General features: G+C 31.8%; 1 protein-coding gene and 2 long non-coding RNA genes across 3 annotated transcripts in view; 1 reads left to right on the top strand and 2 right to left on the bottom strand.

Moving 5' to 3' along the window:
* The window catches only part of LOC139482701 (uncharacterized), a 931021-nt gene that overhangs the window by 687435 nt on the left and 222253 nt on the right, over positions 1–21333 (bottom strand). The window lies entirely within an intron of this gene.
* Positions 1948–12067, top strand: LOC139482529 (uncharacterized). Its single transcript, XM_071266441.1, has 6 exons — positions 1948–2224; positions 3865–4089; positions 5778–6035; positions 8264–8542; positions 10845–11177; positions 12003–12067. The coding sequence occupies exons 1-6, from the start codon at positions 2113–2115 to the stop codon at positions 12065–12067; spliced, it is 1272 nt and encodes a 423-aa protein (XP_071122542.1). The 5' UTR covers positions 1948–2112.
* Positions 14775–18499, bottom strand: LOC139529649 (uncharacterized). Its single transcript, XR_011665854.1, has 3 exons — positions 18409–18499; positions 16165–16252; positions 14775–15530 (listed from the first exon to the last, which is right to left on the bottom strand). It is a non-coding gene; the product is annotated as an uncharacterized lncRNA (long non-coding RNA).

Below are 21333 nucleotides of genomic sequence, written 5' to 3'. Positions count from 1 at the left end.
TATATTAGTTTATGCGCATTACATATGTAAAACAATATCTGACCAATATTGACATTTAATGTTGCAAACAATATGTCCAGGAAACTGTAAATTGTATATTAACTCGAACTTTTGTTTTCAATGCATAATAAAAAAAATCGATTAAAGAAGGAAGCATTACAAGGTTTTTTGATAATGACTACAAGTTACTGCATTGCTTGAAAATGACAATGGTAGGTTTTCATATTAACTTTCTAACAATTTAAATGCTGTTTTTTTCATTACATATTTATGACTTATTCAAATTAACGGTATCCTTTTTGTCTGCACCAGATGCACATTTACACAATATCAATATCCAAAGCTGATTACGAGGATTAAGAGTTATGATACAAAAGGAAATGTACGTACAGCCAAAGCCGGACGAGTAACACTAATTAATAAAATTGAGAATGGAAATGGGGAATGTGTCAAAGAGACAACAACCCGACCAAATAAAAAACAACAGCAGAGGGTCACCAACAGGTCTTCCTTATACTGTTTTCAAATGATTTTTTTTTCAGTCTTCAAAAGAAATCTGTTTCATAGTATTGGTATTCTTCATTGGTAAGTTTTATTTGTAATAATTGTAGCAACTGTTTATTTCCCGCAGTTTAACTATTCAATGTGAGATATAACGATTGGCTAAACATAACATTAATTGACAACTATAATACTTTTGTGTATAGTGTTAAAAGAAAACAAAGAGAAAACAGTTTGCTGATACAAAATAAAAAACTTATGAAGATATATAGTGTATGCAAAATCGCAGCATATAAGCTTCACATTTGGAATATAAGCTAACAGAAGGTTTCAACTTACAAAAAAAAATTACAATTAAGGAACGTTTTGAAATATATGACATCACAGCTAACTACCAGATACAATGTACGTTATAATGTGATATTACAGGTTATATAAAGAGGCCATACACTTATTAACCTGTTGATAATTTTATTCTTAAAAAAAAACATTTATACATTTAAGACAAAGTTTTTTTAATATGTGTTTTGAAACTGGGTATTAATATTAATTTTGTTTTACATTGCAAACCACTAATTCAGATGTCTGTAAGCATGAATATTTATTAAATGTGCTATTACAGAAACGCTTAAAACACCTTGAACAACATATGCATAAGTCTATAGCTTTTTTTAAACATATTATTTGGTGAGGGTGTTATCAAAACAGAACTTCGTGTAAGCTCGAAATAAATGAATTAAATAAGTCATCATATATATTAACAGGCGGCATCTCGTCATGGACTGATCTTTTCGAGACACACAACGAATATATTGTCCAAAAAAATTGCATTATAAGCTAGTTAATATAAATTATAGGCGACAATAGTTATTATGTTTGTAAAAATCAAGTAAACGTTTTATCAAATATGTCATAAAAAAACTGGGACATAATTTGAATTTACTAAGCTCATCCTGTTGATGCATCAGATTTTTCTCTATTTGTTCTTTTTGGATTTCATGAGAGATGATCTTAAAATGGCCCTTAGTTATCATATTCCGAATTATTGAACAGATTGAAGATAGGTAAACAATTACATTTATGTACGAATGCAAATCTAAATAATTGAAATGTATATTTATACTTAAATATCAAAATTAACTGCAAACCTTAAATAACAGTCGGAATAATAATTATAACATATTGGTTTATTGCGAAAGCTTCTAGATTTATAACACATTTGCAACGCATTTTTAGTGTTGCAATGTTGCCTGGTGTCTACATATGTCTATATATTCTTACATGTTCTTGGTTTTAGTAGAGCTTTGTTTTTTCTTAGTTTTATTTTTATCTTTTATTAATTTTACGAAAACAAAATTATGCTATCCGCATATTATATTTTATATGTATTATAACAATTTCGATAGGGCAGCATTAAGAGAACTTTATATTGCTACTTCAGATTCGCTTGCTAATGCAACGACAACTCTTTATACCACACCAGGATCATATTTATTACTCAATATAAGTGATTTGAAAGATTCGATAAGCTGCGAATTCTACTCCGATCGAACCAAGTCTAGAAAGAAAATCGTAAAGGCATATAGAGAATATGACACTTACAAGTACGAAATGGTTACAAGTGATAATGCATCCCTCGCTATCCAGGCACCAAAGAAACAAGGACATTTTTCCAAAACTGTACAAGTTTTTGAATTAGGGAATTCAAAATTGAACGTTACAGGTACAAAACATTTTAATAACAGTTAGATTGATGAGTTAGATTCTTACATGAAAAAAACACTTATCAATGGCATTGCATGTCTATGAATAAATTACCAATGCAGTACAGCCATTCATCGTCCTGCAAGTTGCGTTTGTAAGAGACTTTAGCTTATAGGTAAAATAGCCGAAGCTAAAAATAAAATACACATGTAATGTCTATTCGTCTGTAACAACAACAATATTTATTCTTACAATTTGTTCTTGCACAAACATGTTTTAAATATCACAATAGGCACGAATCTTGGGCTCTGTTCAAACAAAAATTTGCAGGTTTCATTGTCGAATTAAAAACGTCACATTGTAATCATATGTTGTTGGCCAGGCAAATGAATTACGATTTAAAAGATAGAAATACACAACAGACCTTTTTTACTAATACGTTTTTGTAGACTGTCAAGTGTTTTGGTATCGTTGTTTTGTTTTGTGATTTTCTATAGCATTCTAATTTTGTTCTCGTCTACATAAAGTGAGGCTGTGCACGAACCGTAACAAAATGAACAGAGTAACATGACTAACGTAGTTACTAGACCATGGGCATAATCCATTTTCAGTCATTATATAACATTGTTCATTTCCGTCAAATAAAATGCCTTTTTTCACGTCGAACTAAGAAATAATTCGTTCATGCCATGCTCTATGCTCATTTTAACATGGGTAGGCATTATATTTGTTAATACATGTATCCTAATACCGAGCGTTAGCGAGGTATTAAATGTTTACAAATATAATGCTTACCCATGTTAAGATGAGCATAGAGCATGCCATGATAGAATTATTTCGATTCTAATAGGCATATTTTGAACGTTTGTACTTCGAATCGAACCTATAGTAGACGCTCGAGATGTCACCATTTTGATTTGATGAACAAAAACGTTATAGAAAAATCATCTGTTTATCAATAAAAATAGAACAAAACATTTAAACTGACTTTTAGAATGTTTTATTTAATTTCCTAGCGAGAAACACCATAAACATGTCTATTTTGATCTCTGGCGTTGTTCAAAATTCATCTGACGTTGCAATTTCAATTGTGACGTCAATCACGTGCAGCCCATGTTCTATTCGAATTAAAACATGGCTTTGTACCCAAAGCTAAAGAAGAACGTCATATTAGAATTCTCAATTGTCAATTTGTTAATCAAAGATAGTTAACTTATTTATGCATAATAAGTGAAGTTTTAAACGACACGGTGATGATACATCACAAAATGCGTATTTTAAAGTGCATCGTTGAAAAGTTTATTTACGACCACTGAGTTGATACCACTGCTAGTAGAGTTTTTTATTCTACGAGGGTATCACCAGCTTCTGTGTTGACATGAATTATCATTTTAATTTTTGAAATACTATATTTTGTACATGATGATTAGCATGATTAGATTATTTAAGCTGTTTTCGGCAGCACTAGAAATTTTGGTCATCAATGCTCTTTAGCTTCGAACTTTTTGTGGATTTAAGCGTCACCGAGGAGTTTTTTGTAGAGGAAACTCGCACGCGTCTGGCGTTAGTACAATTTATCAATTGGTATCTATGATGAGTTTATTTTTTGAAGTACAATTGGGATATATTCCTCGTACCAGTGTTTAGTTTTTATTGTAGAAAGAAAACAGCTACTAGATGCCTTAAAAATGGAAGGGTCAACAATAGATATTACATTTACATTAAATGTGAGCAGACCTTTATCTGATTATTCGGACCATGTAGATGACGGATTTGTTCACTATTTCTATGAATTTAACCTGAAGATTAAAAATGCATCAATAGAAGATGACGGCGTATATACTTGCACAGCAATAACCCCATGGATGGACATAGTTGTTTCCTGTAAGCACATATACACATAGTCAAAACTAACAACACTGGGAACTTTATAAAAGAATTGGTGATAGTAATAACAACGCATTTTTTTAAATAAGATAAAAACTTACAAATAGCAATTTATCTGTAACACGGAACATGCATGCCATGCTTTGTCAAAACCACAAAATCAATATCTACAAAATGGCAAATTTTCTGCAATCAACGAAAATGTGTTCCCATTAAAATGAATAAATCCGTAGTAACCCAACAAACGCAACTATCTGAACTTGAACCCGGGTCCTCTTTTTCCCGAATTCGGTGCTCCAAACGACTGATCGAATAAGTACTTTTCTCACTTCGCTGAGTATGGCTTGCAGACTATCGAATACTATCAAAATGTAATTACGACTCACACAATCACTGGCAAGACTCCAAACAGCAGTGCTTTTTTATGATTGGAAGAAAAATGTAACTTAAGCTTGTGATTTTCATCGGAAACTGTTTTTGACTTTCAAACCGTGAAACATTTAATAAATGAACAGAAAAAGGCCGTTGGATAGGATTCGTAATCCAAGAATAAACTTATATGAAACTGAATTAATAACTATATTGATATATACGAAAAACGTTTACAGTATTATTGTACCGAAATGACAGTAAAATTATTTAGTTACTGTTTTCTTCACATCTTGTTGGATCTTTAATTGTTCAACACTGTAGAGACCAGACCTCGTTTACCAGACCTCATTTACATAAGACCAATGAATGAAATAGTGGCGTGACATTGAAGATACTACAAAGCCTCCGAAAAATAATATTTCTATAATCTGTGGTCTTTTATTTATAAGATATGCTGTAATGAATTAGGAGTTGCAAATAGTTTAATCTGATAACAATAGGAGTTCGGGAAACAATCGAAACATGTCCCAAAAGGGACGTAATTTGTTGTTTGTTTCACAGGATATGCAATACATAGTAGAATATACAGATTGGTGGGAAGCACCTTAATGAGATATACGAAATTTCTAAAATTAGTACTGAAGAAATGATGATATTGAACTTTATTACGGGCTTAGTATATTTTAGGATTTTGATTAGTTAACGCACGCCGTTACAAAGCTCATTGTCCTAGTGTGGCACCCATCGTGTTGCTTATGTGATAACAAATCCGGTAAATAGTATAATTCGGTAGGTCACATTCATGAAAGGGAGGGGAATTGTAGTTACGACGTAAGGAACATATCCGATATCATTTGTAAAACGGTTATTCCATAACGGTCAACCAACTCGTGATGGCGTCCGTAAAATTTACGAAGGGATGATTTCAACTTCACCATTTGGAACTCTTGGTTTAATAGCTTACTTGTAAGTAAGGTTCATTGAAACTCTTTTAAATAATGATAAAAACGTTACTTTCGGGTAACACTTTGTGATCGAATTTCTCTAACAACTTGAACTTATACCGGGGATAAATTCGGTATTTACGTTCATATCTTTTGACATCATTCAGATTCATGTACACAATCTACTTGGATACCTTAGGGTGTGAAAATATATACGGATATGAACGCAAAAAACTTAAAATATCTTCAAATGTGAAGTTACGAATGTGTAGTCGTATATGCATTTACTATGATACATGTATCGCTCTGCAAAACAGATATAAAAACATGCAATTTATAACGTTTCTTTTATTTCATCACTATGTGTAGCAATAAAGTTTTTAAACCAGACCGATGACAATATTATGTATGGGCAAGAAGGAAAGAATATAAGTATAGTATGTGCAGCTATACAAGGACACCATGATGACGGATTATCAATAAAACAAAACATGATTACATTAGCAGAAAGTGACAGTAACATGGTGACTTACTCGTTTAAACCAACCAGACAAGATCACCACAAAGAGTACGAATGTGTGGGCAAAAAAGAATTGGAAAAAGTCGGCGTCATGCTGATGGTATACTGTAAGTACCACTTGAACAACATTTTGTAATTATATCTATTAAATAATTTAAGCTTTAACGATGATTAACTTGTTAGTTTTTAAATGCGTTTGGTTAGATCTTCACTAAGGAGCCATTAATTAACAAATGTACATCTTAGCGAAACCAGAAATAATACAGTCAGTTATTACTTATACACGATGGATGCCTCTGGTTATCACTAGCCAATTAGCCCAGAACCAAGATACCTGCAAACTCATGTTTTAATTTGAATATTAGTAATAAACCTAAAAACAATATTAAATATTAGGAAAGTATTTCATTTATAGACTCCATTTTTTAGCCCAGTTTGATATGACTCTTTCGTTTATTTTGTCTCTTGAAAGAAGTAATATATTATAAGTATATAACATGTATTATGTGTTATCCTTGAACATAACTGAAGAGACATGTTTTGTAAAAATAAATATACCTCATTCTGGTATTATTTGTTTAAATATGCAATCAACTCGTCTTTCAAATACACAAGGTCAAGTAAAAACAGAAATCAATAACTTTTTCATCAGACTATATTTTGAAAGCAAGGAAAGCAAAAAAAAAAAAAAACACCCAACACATATGAATAGTTATGTACCCCATATGCGTATACTCATATTAATATATACCCTTTTATTTGTCAAAAGCCTCTACCATATGAATGTAAAAACCATTAAGGTATATTTCTAATATATTCTTATTTCTTTCGAATTAACATACATAGCCTCCCCCTAACGAACATCGTGACGAAATGATAGCTGACATGCTTCCTCTTTGACATATTATCTTATCTTGAGGTTGATGGATATGTTAATTTGTTATTACAATAATCAACTTAATAAAATTAACGGTATCAATGTTCTTGCACCAGATGCGCATTTCGACAATACATGTCTCTTCAGTGATGCTCGTGGCCAAAATATTTAAAATCCAAAACTTATATAAAAGATGAAGAGCTATAATCCAAAAGGTCCAAAAAGTATAGCCAAATCCGTGAAAGGAATCAGAGCTTTGCATGAGGGAGATACATTCCTTAATTTATAATAATTTCTATCATTTTGTAACAGCAAATTTTAATAACACAAAACAAATCCGTATTTTCATGCCAGTACCGAAGTACTGGCTACTGGGCTGGTGATACCCTCGGGGACTAATAGTCCACCAGCAGAGGCATCGACCCAGTGATAGTAATAAAATTAACGTTATCAATTTTCTTGCACCAGATGCGCATTTCGACAATACATGTCTCTTCAGTGATGCTCGTGGCCAAAATATTTAAAATCCAAAACTTATATAAAAGATGAAGAGCTATAATCCAAAAGGTCCAAAAAGTATAGCCAAATCCGTGAAAGGAATCAGAGCTTTGCATGAGGGAGATACATTCCTTAATTTATAATAATTTCTATCATTTTGTAATAGCAAATTTTAATAACACAAAACAAATCCGTATTTCCATGCCAGTACCGAAGTACTGGCTACTGGGCTGGTGATACCCTCGGGGACTAATAGTCCACCAGCAGAGGCATCGACCCAGTGATAGTAATAAAATTAACGGTATCAATTTTCTTGCACCAGATGCGCATTTCGACAATACATGTCTCTTCAGTGAGTCAGTAAATCTTCCCTGTTACAACTGTCAAGTTATTGCATGGATAACCAAATGTTCGGAAGAAAGATTACAAACCAAAAATCGTTCAAAACTTACGAATTTACAACATTGTCCTATCTAGAAAAGGTTATTTCTTCAAATAAGAAAAAGTCATGTCACTTCAAATCTCCATTAAAGACAAAATGGTACATTTTTAGAACTATATGTTAATGTACAGGCGGTACGGTCTGAAAAGAATTGGAACACACGTATTGCATAACAAGCTATTAGTACATGCAATAATGAATGTAAAACAATTCATGCAAGAAAATTGGTAATTTACATGATTATCAGTTAACTTTCTTCATCAATATTTCATGTGAATCGAGTTTTGTTTACCTATTATGACTGTTTGTTTGATTCACACATAAGACATCTCTGCTAGAGAGTGGGCCAGTCTTCTGTGATATACGTATTTAGAAAATCAGTTCAGCCTACTTATTGATTGTCAACTATACATATCACTAAAGACTTTCAGGGCCTTGGTGATAAATAAAACCGGAAACTCCAGACACCAATGTAGCTAGACATTATCATTTAAAGACATAATGCCGTTGCATTTCAGATGCACCTGATGTTCAAGTTTTCGCTACTAAAATGAACGGTTTTAACTGCCTCGCCAATGGTTTCCCCGACACCTACACATTCAATAAATGGGAACATCAATCCGAAAAAGGAGAACACGTGCGATATCTAGTTGGATCGAAAAATGGAACGTTGCATCTGAATAACGTTCCACATCAATATCAGATAAGTGGAAGATATATCTGTTCAGTCAGTAATGGTATACCTGATGCAAATGGTAACTTGTTACAGAACGATTCAGAAAGTTTGCGGTTTATCGGTAAGATATAAATTTTACATTCGTTATACATGTTATAAGAAAATAGTCGAATTTTTGTTCGAATCATAACAATAGTTAGCAAAATAGTGCACATTACAATACACACACACCATAAATTAAAAACATCCGAATCCTTCAGTAAAATAGATATACATAAATATTTTGACTTGAGGAAGGCATAACATGCAATGGGTATCGTTCATCTACTATATTTTATGCATTTAATACAAAAATAAAAAACCGGCACAATACAGCAACCAATTTGTTGACTCATTCATTTAATTTGCATGCACAAGAAAATGAATCACTATTGGGGAGGCAGTGTTAACATGTCCTTGCAACTACTTAAATTTAAAAACAGCTGTTAGTTTAATACTGTCGGTAGAAAAAATGAAATGTATATCAAATCTAGTATCCTTTGTAAATCCAGTTATCATCTACAGAAGAAAATATTTAAGAAAATTTTAAAACTAGAAGTAATGACAAAGTAATAATTTTTGTTTTCCAATTCTTAACATTGTATTTCTTAGAAATTCGTTACTACTGTTCATTCACAAATTATTGCGAGGTTTTTATGATTGCGAAAAATGCGACAGCGTTGTAAACGCAATAATTTAAAATCGCATTTTGAAATATTTGATATGAATTTAACAGGATTTTTTCTCAAAATCGTAAAACTTAAAATCGCATTTTAGGATGTACTTAGGTGAGGTTTTGGAATAAATGTCAAATGTTCGGACTACTTTGTGTTTTTCCATACGATACAAGATAAACAATATTTTGCTCCTTAACACCCATTTATCTTTTAACAACATACATGTAATAGCTCATAAAAGGTCATTTGACAAAATTTTAGCGGATTCTTGATTTTCTCTCTTTTGATTTGAGACCAAAATAATACCAAATCAATGAATGCAAATATAAGTCAGCCTTTTCCCGCCGTATTTTATAAATAAAATATCTCGAAAAGGAGCAACATGATCTATCAATATTTTTAGGTTATTTTTGTCCTTAACTAATACTCTTCCACCTGAAAGTATCAGTTTTGAATTCTTGATTTATTTAATTTTACTTTGGACGACCTAAGTACATCCTTACGTCTAAAATGACAAAATTGCAATAATAAAAGCACGCATTCATTGCTGAATTGACAGTATAATTTACAACTATGTTCGTACATGCGCCTATTGTACGAAATCCATTCACAGATGAATACCACTGACATAAAATGTGCTATCTCAGGAATATGTTAAAAAAATTACTCCAGTCTCAATTCACTAGCGCCCTGTTTCCATTTCTTTTGATTTGAGACCAAAATAATACCAATGCAAATATAAGGTAAACGTCCTAGTCAGCCTTTTCCCGCCGTATTTTATAAATCAAATATCTCGAAAAGGAGCTACATGATCTATCAATATTTTTAGCTTAGTTTTATCCTTAACTAATACTCTTACAGCTGAAAGTATCAATTTTGAATTCTTGATTTATGTAATTTACTTTAGACGACCTAAGTACATCCTTAAGTCTAAGATGACAAAATTGCAATAATAAAAGCACGCATTCATTTCTGAATTAACAGTATAACGTACATTGTCGAACGAAGTTTACAACTAGATTCGTACATGTGCCTAATGTACGAAATCCATTCACAGAGGAATACCACTGACACAAAATGTGCTATATCAGGAATATGTTTAAAAAAATTACTTCAGTCTCAATTCACTAGCGCCATGTTTCCATTTCTTATGTATCTAAATACCAACAAAGTTGCAATCTACATTTATAGTTTGTTAAATGACTGGGCTGATTTGAGTGGTGGATAATACAGGCACGTTGAAGGCAATACTTTGATCTTCAATGCTTTTTTTTTTACAAATTGTGACTTGGTCTTAGAGTTACCACATTTTCTTCTATATGTATACATTAGCAGAGTTTTTTTTTTTATTAAGACACCAAGTTGTGTGTCCCTTGAAGTGCATGCACATTCGTAAGGCTTTGTTTTGAACTGTTTTGGTCTAATCTATGAAATAGCATATTCAAACAAATTAATGAAAATGACGCAATGGTTGTGTGTTTCAATGCAAAACCCATTCGACGATTTAAGATGCAAACTCAACATGAATATTTGGAATTTGCTGATCTTTTTCTTAGTAGACATTGTAAATGTGTTTAATGTTTCCTTATTAATTCTTTTTGAAGTCTATGTTTTGTTTGAAAATAACTGTAACTACAATTTTAACCATAAATCTGAACTGGTGGTAATGTTTGTAACAATGAATATATTATAATATCTTTTCTATAGGCCATCCAATATTTGCATCTGAAAACAAAAATGTGAAGGTTGTTCAACTCTACAAACCTATAACTCTGTCATTCCTCCTATACAGTGAACCTATTGTAGACAAACTAGTCATCGTTTGTGTTGCTGGTAATTACACAAAAAATGAAACAACCCAAGACTTCAGAATATATGAAACAGACCTGATATACACGGACTTTGGACAAAAAAGAACCATCAGGGGATTCGAAATTACATTAGACTTTAAAATGATAAGCAATGAATATAATGCATACAAGATTTGGGCAATAAATGTACGTGGTGGAGGTTCGTTTAGTTTCAAAGTTCGAGCTGTTGGTAAGATAATACTTACAATATAGCTTGATACGTATTCACCTCAAAAGCTAACAAAACCTTTAAAAATATTTCTTAAGGAGGATATAGTTACGATACTGTTCAAATGTCATTAAAGATTGCATATGTTGGCTTTGATATTGATTCGCTTATAGGGTTTTTGCATCGAAATTAAACACATGTATTCTAAAACAAGTTATTGGCATGACACAGGTTATGTTCATCTCATATATTTTATGATAGTATAATAGTAAACCCCTAACTGGAGGGGTTGTAATTGATATTCATATGATGAAGTCAAAATCTTTCAACAAGTTCAATTGCGGTCTGCAGCTAGCATGTCAGTAACGAACACTGTGCGGGACAAATTTGCCATTCCGGTATCGGCAAATCTGACTTTGTCGGTTTACAAGATATCAAAAAAAAAATTTGCCCAGTGATAGATTATTGAAAAACTGAAAAAATGCCATATGTCCCAACTTGTCACTGTTGTCACTCTTGTCACTGCAGCTGATTAAAAGTACATTTCCCATGGGAAATTTGATAATTCCCATGGGAATATTAGAATTTCCCATGGGAACATTGGAAGTTCCCATGGGAAAAAAATACTTTTCCCATGGGAAAAGATGAATACAAAAAGTTCCCATGGGAATTAATTCTTCCCATGGGAACAATTTTTCTTCCCATGGGAACAATATTTCTTCCCATGGGAACAAATCTTCTTCCCATGGGAACAATTTTTTTTCACATAGGAAAAATTTTTCTTCCCATGGGAACATACTATATTACAATACAAACATTATTTTCCATTTGAATTTTTTTCTTCAGAAAAATTACAATTTGTTGCAAATATTGGATATATGAGAATAAAAGAGAATATACTTCTGCCTTAGCTGGATGGAAAGCTGTAGGGCATAACACATTTTTGGAACCTTGTAAAACATCTCAGAAAAGCAGATTTGTCTCCGGGAAAAGTTTGCAATTCCGCTGAGTGCAAAAGTTGTTCACCTTAATTTTTGGAGTTACGTCAAAATGAAGTTGATAACTTGGTTGGTATTGGTTCCCTGATATTTGTCCTAAAAATTTTTGGCTCTAGCACCACTGTTAAAAAAGTTATGCCCCTTTTTTCAACAATTTCCTTAGAGGAATAGTTGTTTTCCTCAAGGGAAATCAAATTTCCCTAAAGGAAAAAGATTTTTCCTCAAAGGGAAATTGTTTTTTCCTCAAGGGAAATTGTTTATTCAAGGGAAAAAGATTTCCTTCAAGACAACAAATTTCCTCTAAGGAAATCATTGTTCTTCAAATTTCCTCTAAGGAAATTTCTGAACATCAAATTTCCCTTATTTGTTCTTGTTAAACATTTCTTCGCTATACCATTTCTGATGACCTCTTCGTTTGAACACAGGTGACAAGTGATAGTATCAGATATGTTTCCCTTTGAACACAGCTCATGTATGTACTGTGCACAAGTAGAACACTGAATATTCGAAAAACATAGATTTTCACACACGGCACACACATGAACATCTTATTCTGTTTCCTGAGTTTCAGATTGATTTGATGGTGCATTAAGCTGACTTTCCTCGTCATGTTGTTTTAGATTATCAGAGCTTAACTCATTTGGCCTTTCATTGCTTATTTCATCTGGCTTATCAGAGCTTTGAAAATGCTGAATCAGATCTTCCTCGGTCTGCAAAGAACCAAGAATCTCTTGAGGTAGTGATGATGATGATAGTCCTATCTTAGCATCACAGCCAAACATTGCCTTGTATGGTGATCTGTTTATACCAGAATGATGACTGTTGTTTTTTTCAAACTGAACAAATTTCAACCCTATATTCCACTTTTTACTGTTGTTCTCTCTCATCCAGATAACCAGCATGTCTTTGATATCTGCATTTCCTCTTTCAACACTTCCTTATGACTGAGGATGTCGAGGTTTTCCATGAACTATTGTACAATCTGCCCACATGTCTTTCAGTTCTTTTATAATATTGGCCGTAAATTCACGTCCGTTATCCGACTGCAGGATATGTGGGGCACCAAAAAGTAAAAATATATCTAGTAGCTGATAGGCGACTTCTGATGCGTGCTTTGATGTAAGTGCTCGCAATATAGCAAACTTGGTCAGATGATCTTGATAATGCATGATAAATCTGAAATCACCATCTCTCATAGACTGCATGTCTACTAGATCAACCTGCGCTCTACTGTTAAAGTCCTTACTTATCAATGGCTTAACAACTAGACCTTTACTGGCAATTTTCCTTTTTTTGAGTTGACATTCTTCGCACATTTCTTTAAACAAATTCAGAGCATGCCTTGTCACATTCGCGTACTTCTTGTTGACCTCTTTTAACATTTTATCTCTTCCACCATGTCCAGTGTTCAAATGTGCTCTCATTATAATGCTGTATATTTCCTCTGCATATGCATAATATAGGATAGGATCTGTCAATGACTGTCGCTTTTTAATCAATTTTTCGACATCACCACAGTGTAACACATCAAATCTGCAATTTCAAAGTATATAAATTTGTTAATTTGTAATTTTTCAACGGTTGCCTTATACAATTAGATTAAAAAAACAATTTAGTAGCAGAAAAAAGGAAAAAAAAACAAAAAGTCTCAATGTTTTGTCAATGAATTAGTGCATGCTAAATTTCCAGTGGCAAATATTTCATTCATATTCAAGAGGTCTGTGAGGTAACTTAATGAGAGTTGTCTCATTGGCAATCATACCACATCTTCTTATTTATAATTAACGTTATTACAAGTTGTCAACTTAATTTTTATATGTGATCATGTACTTTTTCACTTGACCATTTGTTAAAATGAGTGCATCATATTTTTATTTTCAATATTTTGCAAGATGAGCATAGGAGCCTATAGCTTTTCTTATTAACGCTTGTTATGAACACTTTAAAATAAATTACAGCTTAACAGTAGAAATGCACCTACCTTTGCATATGATAATAATCCGATGAATGTCCTTTTAATCCAATCTTAATTTTGTTCAAAATAGTTTCATATTTTTCTCTGTTCCATATTATACTTTTCTGATTAGAATCAGAATTTTCAATTAATTGGTTTGTAAATCTTTGTTCTGGTGTTAGAACATCATAACCTTCTGCCATGATGAAAAGCAGATCATTAATGAAATACAGAGTGAGTACTTACTCAAAGTTGTTGGAATTTCTAATTATAGACACTAAAACTAGTAAAACATAAAAACTTAACCTGCAGGCTAGATTTATAAAGAATAATCTTAAATATATTTAAATCAATACTTTTTTGTAGGTTTACAATATATTTCTATCATCTAATTCATGTATTGCATATTTACACAATTTGCCTGAAATAGACCAGGCATTTTGTGTAATTTTCATTAAAAATTTCAGGCATTTTACAAAATGACTAGGGTTTTTTAGGCATTTTACAAAATGCCTGTCAACTTTAGGCATTTTAGAAAATGCCTAAAAATTCAGTCATTTTACAAAATGCCTAAATTCAGAAAATGCCTGTAACATATACAAACAGTATGAATATAATTATTACAGGACTGTATAGTTGATGCAAATGATATTCAAAACTTTCATAAATGTTTGACTCAACATTTTAATGACATTGAAAATTGATAAAGTCTGACTGTTTAGATCTAGGTATTGTTCATACTTTTTATAAAATTTAACTATGATTTATAAAAAAAAATTGTAGCAAATGATTCTGTTTTCTTTGTAATTGTTTCAATGCAATACATTAATAAGCAACCAATTTGAATGTCATACCATTTGTGGTGTTCTAAAGAATTTGTTTATATATTTGCAGATTAAATAATAAAATATACACTTTTCGTGTTATTTTAAATTAAAATTGTCTTCTGTTTCAGCTTGTGTACAGTTATTCAATCCACTACGTAAGAATTCAGTGAATACATTATTCCATTCACTTAACATTTTCCTTCACTTCTAAGAGAAAACATTTTTGCAAATTGTTCTTCAATGATCTTCTTCCGTATATTTGATATGAGGGAGCGATGTAAATGAGTGGATAAAACTGGTGTTCCTTTTTTCAACAACAAAATAGTATTTGTTCTGCATTCTCCTTTCTTTCGAATAATACATATAATATGTTGTTGCTTTTATGCAATAGTGTTTTTGTGTATCTATGATAGAACTCCATTTTGTTTATGGGCATTATCATGTGATAATGATGAAATTTCCTGTTTCTTTTTTGCAGGAAAGCACACATTCCAGTTCAAATTAATCCAATTATGCACTTTGTAAATAAATTTCAACTTTAAGTTTCCTCTTCAGTAATGACCTATTGATCATGAAAACCAAGATGTCTGTTCACCTATAAATACACAAAATAAACAAATAAAATGTTATAAATGGAGAGAGAAACAGCAATAAATGTTTTTCATATGTATCTTTCTTTATTAAAATTCATTAAGTAAACTTGAACCTTGGGAAAAATAATTAGCTGTGATGTAGACTAGAAAGTATAAAACGCAAAATAAAGTATTCGCGAAAAATTAGTTGATTTACATTTATAGTCCAGTCTGTGTTTGCAGGAAATTTACATCATAGGTTGCCATATTCCTATTGTGCCTGTCCAAAGTTCAGAGCCTGTAGTTTTTGTAAGTTTAGTCTGACACTAAAATTTAGTGGTTGTTGTTGTTGTTGTTTCATACCGGTTATATTTATTTTTTGTAATTTATTTTGTAATAAACTAGGCAATTAGTTTTACAGTTTGGACATGTTGGATTGTTTTAATTTTTCATCTTTGGGTCTTTTATAGCTGCCTACTTTGACTATAGGGTATGGATTTTCTCATTATTGAAGGTCGTCACAGGCCTACAATTGCTTTCTTAAAGCCATGATAGTTTTCATATTTAATATACCACATCTTTTAATTTTTATAGTAATGATGATTATCATCTTTCAAGTTCAACAACTTTAAAAAAAATAAATAAAAGTGGCCTTACCATTTAGGTTTAGTTTGCTTCTGCAAATTTTAAATTGCCTATCATTTCTGCTGTTTATAATTTCTCTGTATCTTCTATAGTTCTTGTCCTATACATAAAAGAGTAAAAGTTATTATTGAATGGCATCTTGCATCAATATTTTTTTTTTGCTGTTTAATGTACATGATGTATATTAATGTGTGTTTAATAAGAAGAGTTCACACGCTGAAATGTCTCGTCTTCCTTTACTAATCATTGATAATATGTTGATAGTCCTAAGTATAAAGCTTTATCACAACTGTCACATAAACTTAACATTAACCAAGATAAATAAATAAAGACTAATGAACCATGAGAATGAGGTCAATGTCAGATGAACCATGCCAGGCAGACATATACAGCTAACAATGCTTCAATGCAACAATTATAGTTGACCTATTACTTATAGTTTAAGAAAAATAGACCAAATCACAAAAACACTGATCAATGAACCGTGAAAATGAGATCAAGGTCAAATAAAACCTGCGCCACTGACCATGCTGACATATAGATCATAAAATATTTCTATACACCAAATACAGTTGACCTATGGCTTATAGTATTTAATAGATAAAGACCAAAACTCAAAAACTTAACTTTGACCACTGAACCATGAAAATGAGGTCAAGGTCAGATGACATCATCCCACTAGACATGTACACCTTACAATCATTTCATACAACAAATATAGTAGACCTTTTGCATAAAGTATGAGAAAAACAGACCAAAACACAAAAACTTAACTACATGTATAACCACTGAACCATGAAAATTGTCATAAATAGCATAGACACCTCTTAGTTTTGAGAACAACATGCGTTAATTGTGCAAGTATAATCATTGATAAATCATGCACAAGATTGACTTTTTTAAAAAAGCCTATATATTGAAATTTTCTGAAAATATTGCATGCATTTATTAATATGACCAATTTCAAGAAATGCGCAAAGATGTGAGATGATTTATATAATTGTAATTTCAGGAATTTACAGTAAAGGCTTTCATCCCCACTGCATTTTGCACTTTTCCCAAGTCAGGAGCCAGAAGTTATGGCCTTTGTGACCTTTGTATGATTTTTATTTTAGTTTCTTTTTTTATATCGAAGAGTTTAATATGACGTCCATTATCACTCAACTAGTATACATTTTTGTTTAATGGCAAGCTAAAGCATGCCTCACAGGCAGGGATCCAGGAGGGTCTGAGGGTTGGACATGTTGGAACCCCCTTTCTTCATTGTTCTTTATTGGACGATCAATGCATTTGAATTTTAAAATTAACACCATTCGAACGTAAATATATTTCAAAATTAAGACGCTGCAATGTAAAATCCCAGTAGAGCTGGGAAGACGGTATAAGTCATTCCAAAAGAAGAAAGGACATGCAATCTGTGTTTAACTGCAATTGGCAATGAATTCCATTATTTATTTGAATGCAATTCTTTATTAGTTAAAAAATATCAGAAATCAGCATATTCCAGTGTACTATCATGACTATGTGAAATATCAGAATTAAGCAAAAATGAAAGGACTAACTGTCATTGACAAATATTAAAAGAGGGACGAAAGATACCAAAGGGACAGTCAAACTCATAAATCTAAAACAAACTGACAACGCCATGGCTAACTTATTACTTAAAAATGTGTCTATATATAATTCATTTCAAAGTTAACTAAAATATTATAATGTTAAAATATTATAATATAAAGTAATTTTCCATATATTTTATTTCTAAGTTGTTTTATTTATTTTTTTAATTGTATGTGATTGTATTTTGTGACATGTCAATGTGACGGAGTGTTTTTCAAATAAAGCAGATTGTATTGTATTGAATGGGGACATGTAGTTGGACCCCCCCCCCCCATTTGTCTTTGGTTAGGAACCCCTCCTCGGGTTGTGGGATTTTCTCGTTGCATTGAAGACCCATTGGTGCCCTTTGGCTGCTATCTGCTCTTTGGTCTTTTGATACATTCCCCATTTACATTTCGATTTTATATTCAGTTCTATTATAAATGTTAGACTTCTTGTTGATTTGGTTTCACATTTCGGCTTCGTCAGAGGAAAGCGTTCCAGAAATAAAATAGCCTTGCAAGACGTCATAATTATTTGGACTAGATTTTCACCACCATCAACATTGTAAATTAAGCCTGTCTCACTGTGGAAGAAATGAGTTTGGCGCGTTTACAAAAATATAATTGTCTGTGCTGACAGGGGAGTGTGTGTGCATACCATTATTTAAATTTTCTAAACCTTCTTTTTCAATATTTTGTGCATTTCTTGGTAATAAACTGTCAGACCTCGAGTGCTGCTTTACAAAAACGATCAACTTACAAGTAATGTAGGGGAAGGAAACTAGCTAAAAAGACCAAAAATAAGCCACAACTAATGGGGTCTCATTGCGGGTTCTGTTCACGGATCTCGCTTTATAGTTACTATTTATTTTTTTTAGATTCCCGCATCCCGCTTACACTATGTAAGTAAACAATTTTAATATTTTTGTAATTTCCTATGTCCCGCTAAACTTCATTTCCAGTTTTCACGGCACAATAATTTGACTATTAGTGACACTAAGTACTGTGGTATTTTCAGTGGGTATTTTACCAATAAGGCCATATGCATATATTTCGGTGTGTAGAAATACCGCAAAGGAATTCTTAATGGCGCTGACTAAGAAGAAAGTTTTTGCATTTAGGACACTTAAACGATGTTTTAAGATCACAGAGAATATGGATATATAGGAGGATATGATTAAATACCTCATATCTGTAAAGTTAGGTATCAATAGATATTGTAATTTTGAAGTTAATGACTTTTTAATCAACGCGTGCCACTCGGCACGTGACCAACGGCTTATTGCAAATTCACTAATCATCATGTTCAATCAACCTAATCCAATACACCATTGTCTTTTTATCGTTACTTATTGATTAATTAATGGTTGTTGTTGAATAAACCTAACGGTTTAGCGTGGTAAAATTTCAAGTTTATGAAAGAAAAATAAAAAAAAAATGAATTTTGTGTTTTAAAACTTTGCCTTTGTTATATTTTGTTTTTAAGGAAATTGCTATGCAAGCTTTTTTTTTAAATTGAAGAACCCTATTTTGAGATACAAATTGAGACAAAAATGCTTTTGAGATTTCGTTTCCTTGTTAACAACACAAGAGTTTACATATATTATCATTATACCTTGAATGAGTGACATATGCATGAGAGTATGTGGTGTCCGTGGGGTTCTTCAAAATCCGATTACAGAAGTAATATAGAAAAACTCCAAGAGGTAAAATTATATTACGTTTTAAAAAGAGACTATAAATCATAACTGTCTCCTATGAACAATAACTTTAAAACTGATGTCAATGCTTTTTTTTAACAATTCATCTTTATTTCAACAATTGAAGATGAATACCATTTTATTGTATAATGTAATAAGCATCGTGATGTAAGAAATATAATTCACAATGTGTAGGCGCGAATCTAGAGCTTGAAGCGGAGGTTTGGGGGAGGGGGTACGTGATAAATGTTTAGAATACTAGAGAAGTTTTCTTGTTATATAAAACCATATGTTTTTCAATAAATGGCAAACCTTTTGTTCATCCGGCATATGGTTACTCTAAATAAACTTTTGATTAGTTTAATTATTTGATTACAGATCGTATCTACCCGTTTTGAAATTGCTGTATCACCCTAAATGAGGCTAATAAAGATATGTATAATAAAATATAGAGGTAGCAGTCTTGGATTGTCTTAATTAAATCCTTTGATCCTCTAATTATCAAGTTACCCTCTGGCCAATGTAATTATGACTTGTGTATATTTAAAGAAGTTACTATATATATATCTTTATTCTCATAAAGCAAATGCATTACATCGGTACAGAGATAACAAATACAACAATAAATATTTACAATATGTACAAAACAAGCGAGAGATGTTACAAAAGTTACAAGCCAGGAGTACAAGCACGGGCCGACAAACACAAGTATTTATATTTTCTATAAAAAAAAACAAAGCTTCTTCAGAACTGGTTTTCTTGTACTTGACATAACTTCAGAGAATTTAACTGTATTTTGCCGTTTTGTAAAATATGCAGTTAAAAACTCTTCTCGTTTTTGATTGAAAAATTTGCATTCAAATATAAAATGATATTCGTCACCTATTTGTCGATTGTTACATAGACTGCAAAAGCGGTTTTCTCTGATTACGTTTTGCCATCTTCCTGTTTCAATCGGCAACTTAGTATTAGTCGTTTGAAATCGACAAAAAACAATAGCGTCTTTGAAGTCCAAAATATTAAAATATTCTTCAATTTCAAGTTTTTCTTAATTTTTTTGCAGTTTATACCTTTTGACGAATTTTGAATGAGGGAATTCCAGTTCTGAATATATTGATCTAGCAATCTCTGCTTTATTAACAAAATTTTGTGACTCCCATATGTTTGAGAAACCACAATCTTGAATTTTTTTTTGTATAAACAAGATCCATTTTATCTGGTTATTATGTAGCGACAACGTGTCACCCTATTCAATATATAGTAAATATAACATTAAAAAATATTTTAAGATTTTCAAGCGGTGTGGTTGGGTGTCACGTTGACAGGGGATGGGGGGGGGGCGGCTGGGTTCACCTTAATTATGATTAAAACATGTTTTTTGTACTGCCTCTAATCAACAGAAACTAAAATCTCATTAAAAATGAAAAATCAGAATATATTTTAATATAAAATTTGTAGAACAGAAGTTAAGTATCCCATAAAACATAATGAATCATTATGTATACATGCAGAGACCAAAGCAGCAAAGATATAGTAAATAGAATCTATTTGCATTTGCCTATGTTCTATCCTTATAAAACCTTGCTGTGAGGCATGGTCCCTGACATCAGAAAAATGAATGAAGTATTGGCAACTGGACGTTAAGCAACCAAATATAAATCCTCACTTTTCCGTGAAGTGTTCACAATTATTTGTCTTTTTAAATTAAAAGGACAAAAATTCCCAAACTGAAAAGAGTTGAAAATACTTTATTACTTTAGAAGTAAAAATTATAACAGACAGAATAAATACGGCAGAAACAAACAAATGGGAAAAAAATAGAGAACAATTTAAAATACCATATATACATGTTTAAACAGTATACTAGCAGATTATGAACGGGT

This window comes from Mytilus edulis, chromosome 7, assembly GCF_963676685.1.
Source record: "Mytilus edulis chromosome 7, xbMytEdul2.2, whole genome shotgun sequence".
Taxonomy (NCBI): Eukaryota; Metazoa; Mollusca; class Bivalvia; order Mytilida; family Mytilidae; genus Mytilus; species Mytilus edulis.
The sequence above is the reverse complement of the archived record's forward strand: the minus strand, read 5'-3'. Positions and strand labels throughout refer to the sequence as shown.

What these genes read in the sequence shown, in the direction of transcription:
- LOC139482529 (XM_071266441.1), top strand. Translation starts at nt 2,113, where the DNA reads ATGGTTACAAGTGATAATGCATCCCTCGCTATCCAGGCACCAAAGAAA. An exon ending in GATGGACATAGTTGTTTCCT is followed by an intron (nt 4,090 to 5,777) that starts GTAAGCACATAT and finishes CACTATGTGTAG; the next exon opens with CAATAAAGTTTTTAAACCAG. An exon ending in TTTCAAAGTTCGAGCTGTTG is followed by an intron (nt 11,178 to 12,002) that starts GTAAGATAATAC and finishes TTTTTTCTTCAG; the next exon opens with AAAAATTACAATTTGTTGCA.